Source organism: Somniosus microcephalus, chromosome 2, assembly GCF_052327205.1.
Source record: "Somniosus microcephalus isolate GS21.2 chromosome 2, FLI_Smic_1.0, whole genome shotgun sequence".
Taxonomy (NCBI): domain Eukaryota; kingdom Metazoa; phylum Chordata; class Chondrichthyes; order Squaliformes; family Somniosidae; genus Somniosus; species Somniosus microcephalus.
The window spans coordinates 52,805,133-52,824,693 of record NC_140988.1 but is presented as its reverse complement, the minus strand read 5'-3'; the positions used below and the strand labels follow the sequence as shown (position 1 = coordinate 52,824,693).

Genomic DNA, 19,561 nt, shown 5'->3' with positions numbered 1-19,561 from the left:
ATGCAAAGTAAACGTAACGCACTTCCCCACAGAGCAGGAAGGAAGGAATGGTGGTCACCTCACGTTGTTCTTACATTCTTCCTAATGGCTGGTCATAAGACAGCATTGGCAAAGACTTGGCAGCCAGAATGTAGTGCGCAAGAGATAGAATAATCTTAACAATGGCAATCATTGCTAAAGTGAGACCCTTCTAACATAGTGAGGTTAGTATAACGTGTTGAATTAAATCATGTTGATTTAAATACCCTAGCTAATTTTAAGTGTTTGGTTCAGCAATTCTCTTTTGCAGTGAAATAATAATTTTCTAGAGTTTGATAATAAGGAATTGATTTTTCAAATTGTTTCTATCAACATAAGCCTATGTCTACTCCTGATTATGCTTGTGCGGTCCTTTTAGAATACTGTGGGTTTTTATTGAGCACCTCAAAAAATGCACAGAACTTAAATAAGCAAGTTGATGCTATTATTTAATTGTAAACCATTGCTGTACCTCTAAAAGGAAATAATTTTCAAAAGTTAAAGGGATGAAGGTCTTCAGAAAACCTGCGATCTGAAATCTCCAGACATCCCATTGTTTGTATTAGGAGTATTTAATGTAAAACAAGACTTTTTGTTCCCCCCCCCCCAAAAAAAATGTTGACATATTTTTGGTACAGGAATACATGTGGCAATATATAGTTGCACAGTTTGCAGCATTTGTGTTAGTAAGCCATCATGATGTACAATTTTCCAGTCTTCCCATAAATGGCTGAAATGTACAGAAAAGTAGTAAGATTGCATTTTCATACAAACATGACAGATCAAGTAATCAGAATTTACATAATTTATATACACAACTCTTCTAATTATTTTTATTAACTCTTGGGGATGTATGTTATGACTCTTTTGAATGAATCATTCACTTATTTAATGATGGTAAGTGTTCATGTGCATATGCACATACTAGAATTTTTACATTTTTAACCTGAAGTTTAGTATTCATCAGCTATAGATAGAAACAATATGCCTTTCATCCACAGTCCAGCAAATCTACCGCTCATTATGATGGATTATATTTTGCCAGCTGCATTGTGCCTCATTTCAGTTAACCTATTCTACTTTTTTGGGCTGAGGATAATCAAAAGAGATTACCTCAGCCCAATGTCATTTTAAAGCTTAAACCCTTATGCCCCAGAGTTGAGTTAGTTAATGATGATTTAGGACATTTTGTCCTCTGTTTAAAAAAGATACATTTTCTTCAAAGTAAATAGACTTTTAACATACAGTAGTTGGGTGTTCATTTTTTTCTGCCTGGCCTTTTTTTGAACTATTCATTTCCTGTCTCATGCTTTATTACAGTAAAAGAATGCACATTAATTAAATTGTTTGTTTTCAAATTAAGAAATCGGACTTATACATTTGAATAAATAAACTTTAGCAAAGCACATATAGGGCCAGAATTTACTGTCAAAATAACAGTGAGGCAAACAGTGCTCACCATTATTTATGCGCAAATCGCACAGCACTTCAGGCAAGGGCAGATGTGAAACGCGAAAATCCGGAATTTGCTGTCCGAGGTGCGTCGCTCCGCCATTATCTTCGCAAAAACCAGCATCTCGCTGTCTGACTCGCCATTGAAATGCATTGAACACCATGAAGTTCCTGTACTTGCATGGTAGATATGAACTAAATTCACCACAGAAAGTTAGGGCTTGTCCATTTCAGTCTAGGTACCCTTTTTAATGGCGTGATATGTCTTAATTACTGCCAAACAACCTCTCTGGCAGTGAATATTAACTGTTACAAGTGTGGAGTCTCATTCCTTCAGCTTTTAATTGTTGTTGGAGATTTTTTTTTAATGTAATTAAATTTACAAACTTTTTTTCTCTTTTTTCTCTCTTAATCAAATCTTTCTTTCCCTCTATTTATTTCACTTTCTGTACCTGATTTGACATTGAATTCACTATTCTAACCTACACTTCCTGGTTCAGGCTCTGTACTGTTAAGCTCACAATACTTCAATCTGATTGGTTAAGGAGATACATTGTTTGCACAGGTCCCAGATGCTCTGTAGAGGGTGCCGCGCTATTTCTATCTCCCACTTACAGTAACTTGCAGGGCAAAGTCTCATGGAAATTAAACATGCAAGATCGAGTCCCTGGTGTTCGTTCACTGGCTAAAGTAAATTCTGACCTATTATATTTTACCTATTTAATTTATTTTGTGTGGTGTCATTTTTTTTAGTTAAAATTTTGTAGCCATTAATTTATCTACTTGGCCCATACACGAACATTCATTTAAAAAAAATATTTTAGAACATTTATTAATTGTGCCTCCACACAGGATCTTTGTTGGCTGCTATAACATACTGTGTGGGTCTCCATTAAATTTGATGATTTTACATACTTTTTGTGCTACAGACGGGGGAAATTATATATACACAGAGCGAGATGCTATAACACCGCACATTGTTCGTCTATAGCATCTATGTATCTATAATGTTATATCCACACACTTCCTGTCAAGTAACACATTCCTGTCACACTCTTTCCATCATATAATTTCCATCATAACTGGTCTGTTATGATTAAGCTATTAATCTTACTAAAGTAAAAACAGAAAATAGCTTGAAATACAGAGCAAGTCAGTCAGCATATTTAAAGAGGAAAGGCAGCTTTTGACATTCCAGTTGTGTATGTACTATTTGATTAACTTTACTTGCCTCTGATTGAGCCCTTGAAGCATAACCTTCAAGGTGGGTGGCTCTGATCCTTAATTGTAACTGAGATTGCCCAGCTGCATGTTCAAGATAAGTAATATTACTCTTCACAGTGCCACCTATGTTGGAACTGCAACTGGAAGGTTGAAAATCTGGCCTCCGGTTGCTGGCTGCCATCTCCTCCTGGAATTGTTCGTGGCTGCTAGCTCCTCATCCCCACACCCAAAAAGACCGGATTCCCCAACATGTTTTCTCACCCAAGCCTTGAGCACCTCTACTTCATGACTGAACCGCCCCACCCCCCTTCTCCACCACCACAGCCACAACCCCTGACCCGAACTGATCAAGACTGATTTTATAAGCACTTGAAAAACTTTGAGGCCGGTTTTTAGCTGGAAGCATGGCGTTTGGCACTACAACGAAGAGGAGGAGCCTGGCGAAGCGAGGGGGGCAGTCATGATGAAGAGGGGTCAGGGCATTTGTTGAAAGGATTTCCCTAGCAGTGAGTATTAGTTAAAATAAGTATTTGAATTAAAAACAGGTTTCCCCACTATTGAGGAAACCGTTGTAAGAAATCCCCTTCTCCCCCCACCTCAACCGGACCCCCATCATCACTGGTGCCCAGTCATGGCAAAGGAAGGGAGTGGGGGTATTCATTTAAGTGGTTCCCTAGTAGTGAGCTGGGGCAATCTGTTATTTTTGAAATAAATTGTATTTTGAATAGTGCTGATTTCCCCAAGCCATTATAATACATTGTAATAAAGTCGTAATTTGACATGCAATCATTATATACAGCATATCATGTATCCTCCAATTCACTGTAAAAAACAGCATGGAAGATTTATTAGTATATAATTTAAAGGCATGTACACATGACACATGAAATCTATGGGAGGCACGTGAAATCTGTCTAACAAAAAAAACTCAAGTGTCATGCCTTTCTCATTGGTTCAAATAAGCAATATAACCATGCAACTTTACTGAAATGAAGATTAACAAAGAGCCTACAGAAATATACAAAGCAGCAACCACTTGAAAGGCTTTCAGATCACTGCATTTATTATTTCAAATTGGTTTTACCATTATTTTTATTTCTGGTCCAGCTGAATATATAAATAATAAGATTTAAAAAAATAAGAAAGCTATACTTCTGAAATAAACATAAAATCAGTGGTAGTATTTTAGAAGTGCCTCCAAGGAGCTCCTTCTGCACAAACCTACCTCTGTTTCTGAAAGCTAAGACTTGATTTTTGCTGCATTCCCCAGATTACACTGTGCACCTGAGTTTTGTCTAAATGAGGAAGCTCAAATGAGTAGCAGACTCACAGAATGTACCAAGATCACTTTGTGTATAGCACACTGGTAGACTACCAGTCCTAGAATGGTAGACTACCAGTCAATGTGTGTGTCATTCCCAGAAGGCATGTTAATGTTACCACTTCATCAGTCTAATAAAGTATTGGATAGTAAAGTTGGGCTTACTTATCATGGCATGCGCCATACATGACCATTCTTGCTGTTGATCAAAAACGATTCCAGCGCTTTAAATACATATCCCAATTTTCTGATGGGACAAGCAGCAAAAATCTCTTGACATACAGACTCCTGATTGAAAATCAGATTCAAGAAAAAAAACTTTCACCAAAGTCTCCATAACAGCTTGCCACGTTGCTATTGAATAGATATGCCCCTGCTTCTCTCAAAGATTCAATATTCAAAGTCAGTACTCTGGTCCACAACCTAGGCCCCTGACCGTGCCACACTTCCCGGTTCAAAATGAGACAATACTAAACATCACTATCTGTTCCACACCTTAGACTACCCATAGGAACAGGAGTAGGCCATTCAGCCCCTCGGGCCTGTATCTTAACTCCCAACTACCCGTCTTGGTTCCGTATCCCTTAATACCCTTGGTACCATGAGCAATATCATAAGACATCAACTAGTGTATACAGATTTTCTATCATTTTATACACGTTTTGGAGGAGTACCAGTAAATGACAATAAACTCATTTATTTGGAATAACTGCACTTTTTTTTGGCTCCAATTAAGATAGAATGAACAATTTAGAGGATGCTATTTACACTTGATAGGCTCTAGAAGAAAGATGAACAGCATAGTAGATTATCATCAAGTGAGAACTGCATATTTGGGCACAAAGGTAGAGACTGAGAGGAGCTCACAATGCAGCTGGACCTTATTGTTATACATTTACCAGAACAGGCATTCAAGGAAATAAATGAGGGAAAGATAAAAACAAAGTTTTGAAAATCTCAGCATTTTAAGAGTGGCGAGCACACTCTGAACAGGTCAACTCTTCAGTGGGATAAGCTGTGTACATTGCATTTTGTGTTTTCCTTTGTTTGCTGCAGGTAAAACATGTGATTCTACCATTAACTACTGTGAGTGCAACCCCTGTTTTAATGGAGGAACCTGCCAGAATCAAGCTGATGGTTATTACTGCCACTGTCCGTTTGGTAAGGAATAACAGTATGGACATGCATGCATGTATGTATATACGCAAATAGAAGGTACAGTCTGTTTACAACAGTTTTCTTAAGATGCGCATATTTATTTTACCTGAATCAGGCCCTGAATGACAGAGTGAGCTGAATGGATGAAATGGCCTTCTCTTATTTTTGCATTCTCTGGGGTATTAATAAAATGGTGTTCTCCAATTTACATTTGCTTTTGCTAAAAATAGCAACTTTGAAAATTAATCCATTAATTTTGCAGTTTTAAACAAGCTATTTTGCATTAATTATCTGCCTAAATCATTTTACATTGGTAGCATTTGAATAAGGTCCCTTTTGATAAACTGTTCTTATAGTTTGGATGATTGTTGCTTCATTCCAACCAGCAATTCAGGCTGATTCCTATATAATTCAGAATAGGTGGCTGAATTACTGTTACTTTACATTGTAAAGTCATATAACTTCCCCACACTGTGGTTATTACAGTTTACTGCAGGATTACAGGATATATAAACTTCAAGTTTAATTTACAGCATGTAATTCAATGTGCAAAACAAACAAGATTTGTGCATTGCATCAGTTGAACAACTGTCAGGATGGTTTATTAGAGCATACAACAGTAACTGCACTTCAGTAGTACTTATTGGCCATAAAGCGTGTTGAGATGTCCTGAGGTTGTGAAAGGTGCTATAGAAATGTTATGTTAATTTCTTTCTTTGTTTCCTTTCTTTTTCTTTCTTCCTATACATGAAGATTATTCCATAATTAAAATCATATTAAAGACAATGACATTCAGGCTCATCAGCCACAATTCTCAGCACCCCTGTCCGACTGATGTTATGGTTCATTATTTCCATCAGATTGAATTTTCAGCCAGTCTGGTCATATCTGGACTGTAACCAAAGAGGAAACTAATTGTAGATGACATAGAGTGAAGATGTTCACGCTGTCACATATGGAAATTGTTTTAAGATTGTTTCTACAGTTGTCAGCGAGGGACTCTCCTTCCCCCAGTTCATCCTGATATCCTTTTATTCCTCCTTCCCCTTGTTCATGCTCATGCTTTTCTCCCCATCCCCAGTTCACATGAGTACCCTTCTCCCCTCCTCCTGCCCATCCCAGTTCCTACTTCCACTGTTCCTTCCTTCCTCCAGTTTACACTAGCATTCCTCTATCCACAACCAGAATTTACTGTGGCATTCCACCCCTCTTCCGGATTACATTGGCATTCTTCTCCCACCTTCCCTTGTTCACACTGGTACTGTTCTTCCCCCTTACCTCCAACTTCAAATCACACTGCTGAGGATATTAAACCATTAAAAAAGTCAGCTAGTATGGGTCCAGGAAGACAAGTTGAGTGGTTAGCAGTTTAGTGGGAATGTGTGGCTATTGTGGATGAGATGAGCTTGGAGAAGGCATATGGGGAGATGGTGGAGAAAATAGAGAAAGACGCATGTCCAGGGCAAGGACAAGGTGGAGTCTTGGGGGAAATTTGGCTTTGTAGGCAGGAAGGGAAGGAAGCGGTAGAGGCAGCTGAATGGATGGTCTCAATCATAATGAGAAAGACATCTGTGAGAACCTCGCACTAGTTGGAGATGAGGAGGGATGGGAGGGTTAAAGAGACTGTTACTAGTGGAGAAAAAAAGCCGGTGGTTATCTTTGCTTTCCAGGATGATCCTGGTGTATTGGACGGTTTTGGCAGAGGCACATGAGGGCCAATAGCACTTACACTGACATTCTTTAGCCTTAATGGGCCCCTCACTGCCACTCTGTCACCTACTTGCTATTGCTGCTCTGAAAGAGTAAAGATTGTTGCACACTGTGGCTGCGATTTCGCGAGTCCAGTGCGGCCAGAGTAGGCAGCAGCCTCAAACCCAGCTCCTGTCTTCATCCCGCCTCCTCCAATTGATTTTGCCCTGATTGGGCTTGTTAAGCCCGCCCTGCGAGGTTCCCGGCCAATTAAAAGGAAGCGGGTCTGATTACGTCATCTGATAAAACGTCATCAGCCAGTTTCCTTAAAGGGACCATGTCCACATTCATTTTGACAGTTGTGCTGTCAGTGTTCTACAGCATTGAGGTGCTGCAAACACTGGCAACCACTGCACAAAGTTGCACGGCTGCATCCGGGCTCTCCCATGACTCCCTCCATATGCTTACGGAGGGAGTCACAGCACGCAGGGAGGTTCTCTTCCCTTCCCATGGGCGGAAGACATGTCCCCAAGAGATCAACGCAGCCTGGTTACACATTGCACAGGAGGGCACAAGCAGGGCTGTCGTCAGGGGTCCCTGGCTGCAGTGGCGCAAACCTTTCAATGATCACAGTAGATCACGAAACGTTATTGCAAAGCCACGCTCAACCTCATCCTCCTGTGCCACTCATCACATCCCCATCACTCTGCCTTCCCTACCCTACTCCTGCACATCCTTACTCACACCAACTTACCTTGCACCTCCACCCATCCCTCTCTATCTACATTATCACATCTCCATCTCACTAGCCACCCCTCACACTCACCCTCAACCTTGTCCATCATACAAACTAACAACACACAAGGGTAGGCACTTGCCTGCTTTAGCCAATGTTCGTGTAAAGTTTCTGTTAATATGTTGTCAAGCATTGAAATCTTTATTTTCAACACTTTGCCTTCTTGGACAGATTTGTGTGAACCTTTGAAAGTGTGTTAGTGCGTTCCAGTGAATGGTAAGACATAACGCCCCCCACCCCCCCCCCAATGGTGATGAGTGTGAAAGGAATGGCTTGGACATTGTAGGGATGCTTTATGGTGCTGGTGTGGGATGGTGCCAACCTGGTGCATCATGTGGCAGCCAGGGTGTACAGTATTAAGTGAAGTAAATCTGGACATGGCGAGATCATCGCTGGCGTCCCGGGCAGCAATGTGGTCGGGTGCTGATGCCCTGTGTTCTGTGCAGCATCAGTTGATTGCAGAGAAGGTTGGTGCTGCTGGTATGCCCAGTGATGCTGGTGTTGGGACTGATTGTGTTGGGATGCTGATGGAATAGATGGCAGGCGAGGTTGAGATGACAGAAGTGATCTGTCATTGGATAGAGAGTTTGCTCCAAACACTTGCTAGCTGCATAAAGGTCAATCTGTCTTCTAAATGCAGTAAGCAACAGCTTCTAACCTTGGAAAGTGAAGACCTATGAACTGGGAGCTTTCATAGACTATTTGCAGCTGTCAGGTTAATCAATCATTCCATGCTGACACAACACCCGACCTACTTACCTGACGTGATCCCCGCGCTCCGGGAATCTCGTTAAAAACATAGTAAAATGGGAAGTACATGGTAAAATGGTGCTTAACTACCTTTTAAAAAGCTTTTAAGTATCTAAATTGGTTGGACCGCCACTTATTGTCGGGTCTGTTCAGGGATGACAGACCCGACACTTGGGAAACTGACAAGGAAGCGGGTTTACAGCGGGATACCGACCTGCTGTCAATCTTTGTGATTTTGACAGTGGACCCGCCTTCGAACCTGCACTCTGAGCGCCGGTAAAATTTTGGCCTAAAGGTGGTAATTCGTGATGTTGAAAAGCTGTCACAAAATCAGGTGTCAATAAAATGTATTTTATAATCTGCTAACTGTAGATAGGCCACTACCCTTCAATATCACATCCAGTTTTCATCTCTATATCGTTAAGTGTGCAACAAAATTTGATTCCCTGAAGAATGCAGAAGCTTATAAGCTAGGAGTTGGAAGAAGTGGACCCAGACCACATTTGAGCCAAATTGGCTCACGCATGACTTTAGTGAAGGACAGGAAATTTGAATGGCTGTTAATATCTGTTCACAAACAGACAAGCAGATATTGGATCTAGAACGCTAATGTATAGCACTCCATTTACCCCTCAGCGTTTTGCCATGGCAGTGTAAACATTCTGGCAGTTCAAGAAAGCAAGGCTGGAATTCCGTCCTCATCCCCATTCATTCTTACTGGTAGAAAATGGAGCCCCTAATCACATGGCCCAAAATATACTCTGCTGGAAGCCAGTATTTAAATTCCCTGCTACCAAGTAAAGTGAGTATGATGTCAGAGCAACACAACACAATGATCCGTCATCCACTGTCCAAGATGCCAGACATTATGCTAATTTACATTATGAAGTAGATACAGTGAACCACGGCACTAAGTTTAGTTGAGGAAGTCTCATTCAAAAGGAAACCCTTTCTCCAATATAAATGGGGCCATTTTCTGTGACTCAACATGTGTAAAGTCCAGTCACTTTCATTGAAACTACATTACACCCCCATGTAACTCTGCTAATCAGGACAGAAATTCTCTTCACTTCTCTTTTGTTCTCTCCCAGCCTGGCCTCTTAATCTATTTCATTTCCTGTGCTTCTTTAGACTTGACAAAGGGTTCACCTGAAACGTTGACTCTATTTTCTCTCCACGGATATTGCCTGGCCTGCTGAGTTTTTCCAGCATTTTCTGTTGTTATTAAAGAAATTCTAGGGCTTGTCACTAGCCAACTCAGTTCAACACTCCGAAGATACTCACACACACATCAACTGGAAGCACACATGATTTTTTTCACTCTCTACAACATCTGGAAAAATGTTCCTAATTATTCTGTTTGTGCTAAAGGGAATATGCTAACTTTTACAAAAACTATTGCCATCATTCATTAAAATTAAGTATTAAAGATTGAAATCATTGCCAGTATGTGTTATGGCAGACCACCAGCTAGAAATTAAGGTGATTCAAACCACATTGGATGCTGCTACATATTAAATGCTGAGAGCTGTTACTCTTTGCTGTAATTTTATTTAAGACAAATCATAATCATCCCTCCACCTTATTGGTACTTGTACAAAGGGGGCAATTTTCCCACTGGAGGCGAGATGGAGGCGGGTTTCAGTTTGGGTGGGTTTGAAACCCGCCTCCACTGATAGGTTTCAAAAATTTGCGATTTTCCCCTGATTGGCCACTTGATTTCAGAGGTATGGGATGCCCTTGCACAATTAGTGTTTTGGGACTGAAACTCGCCTCTGTTGACAGCACTTTTCCAGTCTGATTTTATGGCTTCTTGCTCCCTTGGCTCATTCCACAGCATTTCTGCATCTCCTGCACCACGTCCAACATCTTTTGAGAAACCACTATGTCCAATTCCAAGGCAAGGGCCTACCCGAGGCTCTCGGATGAGGCACTGCAAATGTTGGTGGAGGGGGTGACAGCTAGCAGGGAGGTGCTCTTCCACTCATCTCGGAGGAAAAAGCCTGCCAAAGAACCCAAGGCTGTGTGAGTACAGCTGGCAAGGGATATAACCTCCAGATCTGTGTGCAGATTGGGAGACTGTTTCTGTGTACTGATGAAATGGCATCCCTGTTGGAAAGTATTAAAATGATTTGAAGCCAAAATGTTGGCGTTATGCCATCTGTTCTTTCGCTTTAGGCAGCTCCACATTGCGGGCACCGGCACACTTGCGTTGTCAGGTTGGTGGCCTGAGTGAAAGGAGGCCAGAGAGTCATGTCCATTGTCAATGATGTCCTAGGATGGAGCCAAGGACATGTGCCAACTTGGGCAACCTATGCAAATCTGGCCATGATAAGTTCATCCCTTGCATCCCGGGCAACCATGTGCTCGTGTGCTGCCGCTGGTCGATACACCGGTGCTCTGACCCCCTCCTCCTCCTCCTCCTGCAGATCCTCCTCCTCCTCCTCCTCCACCGCATCTGAGGTCGATGCAGAAAGAAAACGAATGGTTCCCATTCTGCTTATAGATGCCGCCTTTGGGGAAGTGCTCATTGCAAGCGGGGAGAGGGTCTTCCAAGGAGGTCCCACAGTTAATGGAGTCAAGCTGCAGCACCTCCGACTTCGGATGGCCTTCTAAAAGTGCTCAGAGACCTTTTAAAGCCAAGGTCTGGCACCTGCAAGTAATCCTTGCTGCAATAAACGATGTCTTGTTAGACCTGCAGCAGTGAGGAGGCCACCCACGAGTCAACCCGCTAGGTTTACCTGGTGTGGTTTAGGAGGTACGTGGAGCATGCCGAAATGCTGGAAAAATCAGGAGGGCCTCTCAAAATAGGCTTAGAGAGGCCCTTAATGAGTATTTAAGGAGGTTAAATAGCACAATGGCCAGCTGGAGGCGGGAGCATTTCCCGACCTCCAAAACTGGCACCGGCAAAATCCCGCGGAGGTGGGTTGGAGGCGGGTTCCAAACCCGACCTCTTTGAACCTGATTTTCCCGCCTTTCCCGCCTCCAAACCTGCCTCCTCCGATGTCAGAAAATCGCCCCCAAAGTTTTTGTATGCACTAGCTTATGGTGCAGCGGTAAACCTGCTGATAATGGCAAGTCGTCACATTGAAGGCTGGAATATAAACTAGAAACACCAGATAGTTTATATAAACAGATTCCAGGCAGTTGTTCTATTAAACAGATATGATTGACAAAATGTGCTGTGAATTCAAACTTAGACATTGATTGAAATGGTGACCCTTAAAAGTTGCTGCATTCCGTAATAAATTTTCAGTCTGTATGTGTTGAGAGTCAAAAGAAAAACTTTAGGAATACTTGTAATCCTATAAATTGTTGTGACAAGGCCTGGGGGTGCTGGATGGGGCAGTGGGTTTGTACACTGTGGGATAGAGCCTGCATGACAGAAGTCTGAGCTTCCACTGCAGCATTCAGACATTGGGTCGCTTCTGCTTATGCTGCAATGGAAACTGCGACATCACCCATCACACCCAGCATCATGGTTGAGTCCACAAGTTCTCGAATGAGTTGCCCATCATTTCCATCCTGGAAATCACAGGCTCCAAGCTCCGCGCAAAGCCCCGTGCAATGTTGGAGCCGGATGTCTCCATGCTCCTTGACACTGACAAGAGGCTCTCTGGCAGGCCTGTCATTGCACCAAGCATTTCTGTGTGCATGCCCATCACCCTCCTTCTGAAGGTCGCCCCATCAGAGTCCTCATATGAGTCCTCTGCAGCAGAACTTGTGCCTGAACTCGCCCTCCGGGGAGCTGGCTCCTGCGCTACCCTTTCCCCCTGGCCTGGCTGCAGCCCACTTGTGCCTGGTGACTCACTACATGCAGATCCCGCCTCTATACTACCCTCTAAAGTTTGCGCAGTGCCATTTTCTGTGCTGGTGCCTGGAAATGTCAGATCAAGTGAAGGCGTCTCTTCTCCATCACTCTCCTCCTCTACTTCTTCCTGCACAGGCTGGGCTGGTGGCTCTTCTTGGTTATCTGAAAGCAGCAAGGCACAAGTGTTGGATTGTGGTGAGGGGAGGGGGGAAAGCAAGATATGCATGCTTACACCATCAGCAGCTTGTATGTGAGAAGAGATTGTGAGATATGGGGAAGTGGGATGTGAGAAGAAGGATTAGGATGAGGATACTGTCATCATTAAGGCTTTCAGCTTCATCAATCGCCACGGTTTCAGTGACCGTCCCTCTAATTAGCTCCAGAACTGTCTCCTTCAGCTGGGTCAGGTTCTGCAATGGTGCTTGTCACCCGCCTGTTTGCTCCTACTCATGCCGGTTGTGAGCCACCTTGGCCTGCAAGACAAAGGGAAGTGTGTCAGTGAGTGTGGTGCATTGTGTTTGGATGATATGCCTGTCATGGTTGAATAGCTGGCATTGTGTACTAGGTGTGAGATGTGGGTGTGAAGCTTGCAAAAGTGGTAAGAATGTGATTGTGAGGTGAAGCTATGATTGTGAGATATGAGTCATGATTGCTAGAGATTGTTGGTAGGTGAGTGATGGGGGTGTGGTGCATTGAGCAGTGTGTGAGGCTAGTGGTGCAGTTGATGGGATATGGCATTTGAAGATGCATTCACTCACCTTGACCACTCGTGTGAGGTCATTAAACATCTTCCGGCACTGGATCCAGGTCCTGGGGAAAGACTGATGGCCCTGACCGCCTCAGCGATCTCCTCCCACTGCCACAGTGTGTCTGGAAGGTCTCCTGGACCCTGGGCTAGAGGACCTGTCTCCTCCTATAGACACCCTGCACCAAGGCCTCCAGTGCTGCATCGGAGAACTGAGGTACCCTTTTTCTGCCCTGTTGTGACATTGCTAACTTCCAGCTCCAGTCAGAGTGAGGTACTTCTCTCACAAAGCACCTCCCCTTTAAGAAGTGCAGACAGCCTTTCATGTTGCAGGCATCCTTTAAATACAGATCAGACTTCCCATGATATTGGGCCCCCTGGTGAGCGCTGAGTCAACCAACAGCGCATTTACCGCTGGGCTCAGCACTTCAATCATGTTAATGAGCAGGCAGTACGAATTTCACATGCTGCCTGCATTACTTTCAATGGGTAGATCGTGCATCGCAATCCCCATGCCCGTTTTCAGGCCTTATAAAATTTAGTCCCCAAAGGGTTTTGAAGAATCATAAGCGCAAAGCTTAAATAGTTCACAAAAACACTCCTGTCTATAGCAAATGATTTGTTGCATGATATGCCATGAGAACTCTCTACGCTTAGAGCATGCAGCAGGATTTACTACCCAAGTAGCTCAATTTTGCCTCAAATGTTTCAGAGAAAATGAACACACTGATCTCTGAGCAGATCTGAGTGATAATAAATCACAAGCCTTATCCGTGACTATGTTACAGTCATGACGCATTCCAATCCCTATTTTATATTTTACAATACATAGAGATTGAAATTCATGGGGTGGGAAAGGGTGCAAATGGGGAAGATCACCTGCAGGACAACAGAAATAGGGTCAGAATCCAGATCTGCCAGGTTTACACCTCAGTTTATGCTGTGGCCCAAATTGGGATCAGGTGGAGGGGAGGGGGGTTGGTGGGGTAGGGGGGGAAGCGGATTAATTTTCTGCCTGTCCCTGCCCCAAGTCCACTGCAGGCATTGGGACATACCTGGGGATGTTCCTGGGCTACTCAAGGAATTCTGCTCATTGTAGGTCAACGGAGGCCGTGCCTCTTGATGTGGCTTTCTGTACTGGGCTTTCCTAAAGCTCCAAGATTTGTAGCGGTCAAAGCTAGTGGATCTCAGAGGGGACTAATTACCTGTCAGCTGTGGCTCAGTTGGTAGCACACTTGGCTCTGAGTCAGAAGGCTGTGGGTTCAAGTCCTACTCCTGAGACTTGAGCACAAAAATCCAGGCTGACACTCCAGTGCAGTGCTGAGGGAGTGCAGCACTGTCGGAGGTGCCGTCTTTCGGATGAGATGTTAAACCGAGGCCCTGTCTGCTCTCTCAGGTGGACGTAAAAGATCCCATGGCACTTTTTAAAAGAAGAGCAAGGGAGTTATCCCTGGTATCCTGGCAAATATGTATCCCTCAACCAACATCCCTAAAACAGATTATCTGGTCATTAGCACATTGCTGTTGTGGGACCTGGCTGTGCGCAAATTGGCTGCCGCGTTTCCCACATTACAACAGTGACTCCACTTCAAAAGTTCTTCATTGGCTGTGAAGTGCTTTGAGATGTCCGGTGGTTGTGAAAAGCCATTTCTGGGACATAGAAATTTCATCTTACTCCTCCCACCAACAAAACAACTCGCATTTATATAGCACCTTTAATATGAGAAATGTCACAAGGCACTTTGCAAATGGGCTTAAGGAAAACAGGTGCTGAGCCAGCAATGGAAGTGACCAATCAAAATAGTTCTGTAAGTCAGCTACTTGATGGCAACTTATACTTTTCATGACAAATTTAGGTCTGCCATAGATACCTTCTCAGGTTCATTGGTCTGAGCATCTAATTTTTATGGGAGTTGACTTGTACTGCCCATTATCTACTTATATGATAGTATGACCCCGGGGGTGGGAGTGTGGGACAATAGTACCTCCTTGTGACCCCGAATTGGATATCCATGACTTTTGCACATTTATTTCTTCAATCCCTCTGAAGTGGACCAAGCGAACTCTTGAGCCCCGATTTTTGGCTTGTGTGGGAAATGGTCGGGTTTCCCCGAATGTGGGGTTTCTGACAGACATAAAAAAGTGTCAGCCAGCTCCACGCAATTTTCCCTCAAGTGGCCAATTAATTTCCAGCATGTGGGAAGCCTTGCTAATTGTCCAATTTGAGTCAGAAATCCCCACAGTATGATGTCATCATTCGTGGTGCTTTCAAAGTGTCCAGCAGGCTTCTCCACCTCTGCAGGCTTCTCAGCCACTCTTGCACAATGGCAGAGGAGCCTGCACCAGCTGCTGCCAGCGGCAGAGGCTGAGCTGCTTTCAAATTCGATGAGGCTTCACTGCAGGCATTATTGGATGGGGTTAGGGCCCACAGGGAGGTCCTCTTCCCTAGGTCAGGGAGGAAGAGGCCTCCCACTGAGACCAATGCTGCATGGATGCAGGTGTTAGCAGATGCCAACTCGCTGGGAGTCACCAGAAGAACCTTGGCATTACATCTCTAACTCCTTCCTTAACTCCCCCACAGTACCATCCAGAGCCCCCGTCCTCACTGTGGAGGAGGAAGAGGCTGTGCAGCCAGACTCCTCAGAGGAAGCTCCAACCTCTGAGGGCGCAGCGTCAGCAGAAGTAAGCGCACCCAGCACCAGCGCAGACACTCACACCTCGGGGGGACCTTCGGGACCTAGAGTAGTGTTGTCACCTGGTGTTTCACAGCTCACAAGTGAGCCTCAGCAGATTCTGGAGACAGGGACAGCAGTGGAGAGTCCTCATCGGAGGGCGCAGAACTCTGCCAGCTCAGCTCAGCTGCGCTGCATGTCGACTCTCTGCCTCTGGGTCCATCCGCAAGAGAAGAGGTGATGGATCTCCATGTACAGATGGAGGAGTCACTGGCAGGTTTTGTCTCCAGGGTCGCTGCGAGTGTGGAGTGAATGGAGCAGTCCATAGCGACCATGAGCAGAGCCTTTGTGGAGTCATTGGCGCATGAATGCATCACCATGGAAAGGTTGGCAACCTCCATGGAGGAGATAACTCGCCAGGGTATGAAAAACATGGTGAGTGCTCATAAGAGAATGACATCTCTTGAGGAGCGTTGGCCATCTGTTGAACAGAGAAACCAGACCTTCATGGAAGTCCTTCTGAGTAGGACTGCCAGTGCAGATACCAGTCCCCATGGCCCCCTAAAGCGCGGCAAGGTGCTCTCAAGCCACTTCCAAGCGCTGGCCCCTTCTGGCCTGTGCAGCTTCAGGTGAGTGAGCAGCAGCCTGGTGCTCCTGTTGCTGATCCTGCTGTTCCTGGTTCTGCTGCTGCCGCCTCGGCTGCTGGAGATCCTCTAATGGCAAGAAGGGAAGGAAAAAAGGCATCCCATGCTTCTCGTAGATGCCTCCGCTGAGGAAGTGCTGAGTGAGGGTGGCGAGAGGGGCTTCCCAGGAGATCGCATTGGAGAAGTGTGTGAGGCTCCAACCTTCCACAGCTGTGCCTAAGCCTTGAAGAAGTTGCCCCAAACCTGCAACAACAAGGTCCTTCAACATACAAGTGCTGTCCCTTTAAATCGCAGCTTCTCCGATTGACCTGCAGCTGACAGCAAGCAAGCCGGCAAGCTTCACGCCAGGTCTCAGCAGCGGGGTTCCCCGCAGGCGGGTTTGATGTGGGGAAAGCCCCAAAGTTGCAACGGCCCCGGAAAATCTACCTCAACAAGCTGATAATTGCTTATTAGTGCTCCGACGACCAGTCCCGCCAGCGCCGGCGGGGACTGAAGCGGGTCGCGGGGAAACGGCGGTCCGAAAGTCGGACGGGGCGGGGAATCAGGCGGGGGGGGGGGCGGGGGCCGACCCGCTTTTTCGCCGATTTTCGGCCCCCGGCCGCATGAAAAGCCGCCTGACGGCGGCCAGAAAATTGACCCCTTGGTATCAAGAGGCTTGATCCAAGCTCCTTTATTTCACAGCGTGTGAATATAGAGACTGACAGTTATGATCAGTTTCATTCATTTTCATTCAACACAACTTGTCTTTGCGTAATAATATAAAGTAATGAATACGCTTTGCTTGCTTACACCAGTTGGTCATTTTATTCAGACAGAGATCTACGAATTTCCCAACAAAATGGCAGCACGGTGGCATAGTGGTTAGCACTGTTGCCTCACAGCGCCAGGGACCCGGGTTCGAATCCGGCCTCGGGTGACTGTGTGGAGTTTGCACATTCTCCCCGTGTTTGCGTGGGTTTCCTCCGGGTGCTCCGGTTTCCTCCCACAGTCCAAAGATGTGCAGGTTAGGTTGATTGGCTATGATAAAAATTGACCCTTAGTGCTAGGGGGATTAAATACGTGGGGTTACAGGGATAGGGTGGGATATGTGTTGGTGCAGGGATTACGGGGATTGGGTGGGATATGTGCAGGCTCGATGGGCCGAAATGGCCTCTATCTGCACTGTGGGGTTTCTGTGAATTTCTGTGAAAAAATGGCCGGAATTTTAATTTTTGACCCGCTCGGGCGGTGGGGTGGTGTCAAGGGGCGATGTGGCTGGTAGAGTGCATTAAACCTGGAAGTCCTTGACAGGCTGGCTTCCAGTTGGGTGGGGAATGCTGTACAGGAGGCCACAATCACAGGTAAATGCGAGCCCCGATCCCAGGGGACGGTGGGAGGTCTGATCCCTGATCCGGAGGGATGGGGGAGGGCGATGCGATCCGGGGCAGAGTGGGGGCGGGGGGAGGTTCCGATCCCTGACCCAGGGTGGGTTCCAATCACCGACCTGGGGGGAGAGTTTATATGGCGGGGGTGGGGGGGTGCTGTTGCTGATGGTGGGGGGTCTTGGGGCGCCGGGTGAAACTTATGTAAATACACTTTTACTTAAAAGATACTGAATTGTATCTCATATCTTCAAATTCTTTTTGTGGAAAAATGTTCATAACAGCCTGAATGAAGTCATAAGACTGATAAATTGTGCATACTTAGTTTACATAGTAAGTAGCATTTTAAAATCTTAAAACACCTACTTACCTGAATGAAGCATCTGCAAGTTATCAGTCTCCTCATTTCTTTTGAAATAAATGCGGGCTAAATTTGACTGCAGCGGTAGCGCAGAACGGGCGATAACGAATTGAAAGTCCATTTTACATCCTGCCCGATTATCTTTTCCATGGAGTCAGTGGAAAGGAAAATCAGGCAGGGTGTCTAACAGTGCTGATCCTCGAGCGCCAGTTTGCCACCCTCATCCAGACTGAAAATTATCCTTGGAGTGCGCACAGGTGTAAGATTTTTAATCTATTACTAGTGGAACTCAAGGAATCATGACCTAGTGCAGTATTCAGCTCTAGCAGGGTTAGAGGGTGGGTGGGACAATTGGACTAAGCTGAAGAAGGGATGGAGAAGAGGGAGAGGTGAGGAGAGATGGGGCAGGAATGAGAGGAGGGGGAGAGGGGACCAGAGGAGAGGAAGAGAGTGAGCACTGGGAGATGGGGCAGGGCAGAGGGAAGGGCAGGGGAGGGGGGAAACGAGGCAGATGTGAATGGGAAGAGTCAGAGGGGATGGAAAGCAGGATTGAGAGGGGGAAGAATAGGAGGACAAGGGAGATGGAAGAGTTGGGATGGGAAGAGGAGTGGAAAAACTGTATAAGAAGGGGCTGGCCCAATAATATCTGCACAGTGGTGTGGGTGGTTTACAGGCTAGAAAGGTCCATTAACGGGGTAAGGGGACTGAGAAGCCCTCGTGGGGGGGAATGTAAGCCTGTTGGCAGTGGAGAGGAAGGAAGCCCAAAAAGAAGGCCTTTCGTCAGGAGGGAGTGTTACCAACCTCAAAAAGTACTTCTGTGAGGTTTAACAACACCAGAAGGGCCCTTCAGAGGAGCAGGGAGTGAGTTGCAAGACACGAATAGCCCTACCAGGGTGGGGATGCCAATGATTGACAGCTGGCAGGGGGCCAGGGATCGAAGAACTCTGATTTCTTCGGGGGTGAGAGTTGGTGTTAGAATAAGATAAAGTTCACTTGGTTGCATTCTTTCAAAGGCGCAGCTAAAATTGAGTGATCTTAAAGGTACGCAGCCCTAAGTTTCAAGGTAGGGGTCTGGCTCCTACAACTTTCTCTCCAACCTTCCTTGCATGATGTTATTTTTTAGAGTTTCTCAACCTTTTCTGACCGAGTGAAATATTTTAATGACACTATAGGACTCCAGGCAGTTTGGTAGATTACTGAGAGGCCTCACCGATTCTTCCTTTAGTTATAAAGTGCCAAATCAAATCATAACCACAGATTTTGAGTTTGTTGTTGTGATTGCTGCCACCTCATGAAGTAGATAATTAAAAACAGCAGCATCAGAGAAATAGACAGCTGTGTTTTGCCCTTTTCACTACCACAGTATGCAAGCAAAACTTTTATGAAATAATTTCCAGAAACGTTTGAGACAGTTAAGCATTATTTTTTGGCAGGCTGTGCATTGGAGTGTCATAAGTGCAATGCATTATATTACAGTTTCCACATGAGGGGAGACTGGGACATGACCCAGCTTTCTTTTAACTTCTCTAAATCCAAATTTCAGAGATGAAACATTACAA

At 45.1% G+C, this 19,561-nt stretch overlaps 1 protein-coding gene across 2 annotated transcripts in view; it reads left to right on the top strand.

Moving 5' to 3' along the window:
• fat4 (FAT atypical cadherin 4) overlaps nucleotides 1-19,561 on the top strand; it is a 434,764-nt gene that overhangs the window by 361,791 nt on the left and 53,412 nt on the right. For both annotated transcript variants that reach the window (XM_086009513.1, XM_086009521.1), the window contains exon 11: nucleotides 5,072-5,176. In XM_086009513.1, coding sequence (XP_085865639.1) covers nucleotides 5,072-5,176 — 105 coding nt within the window. The remainder of the gene's footprint in view (nucleotides 1-5,071; nucleotides 5,177-19,561) is intronic.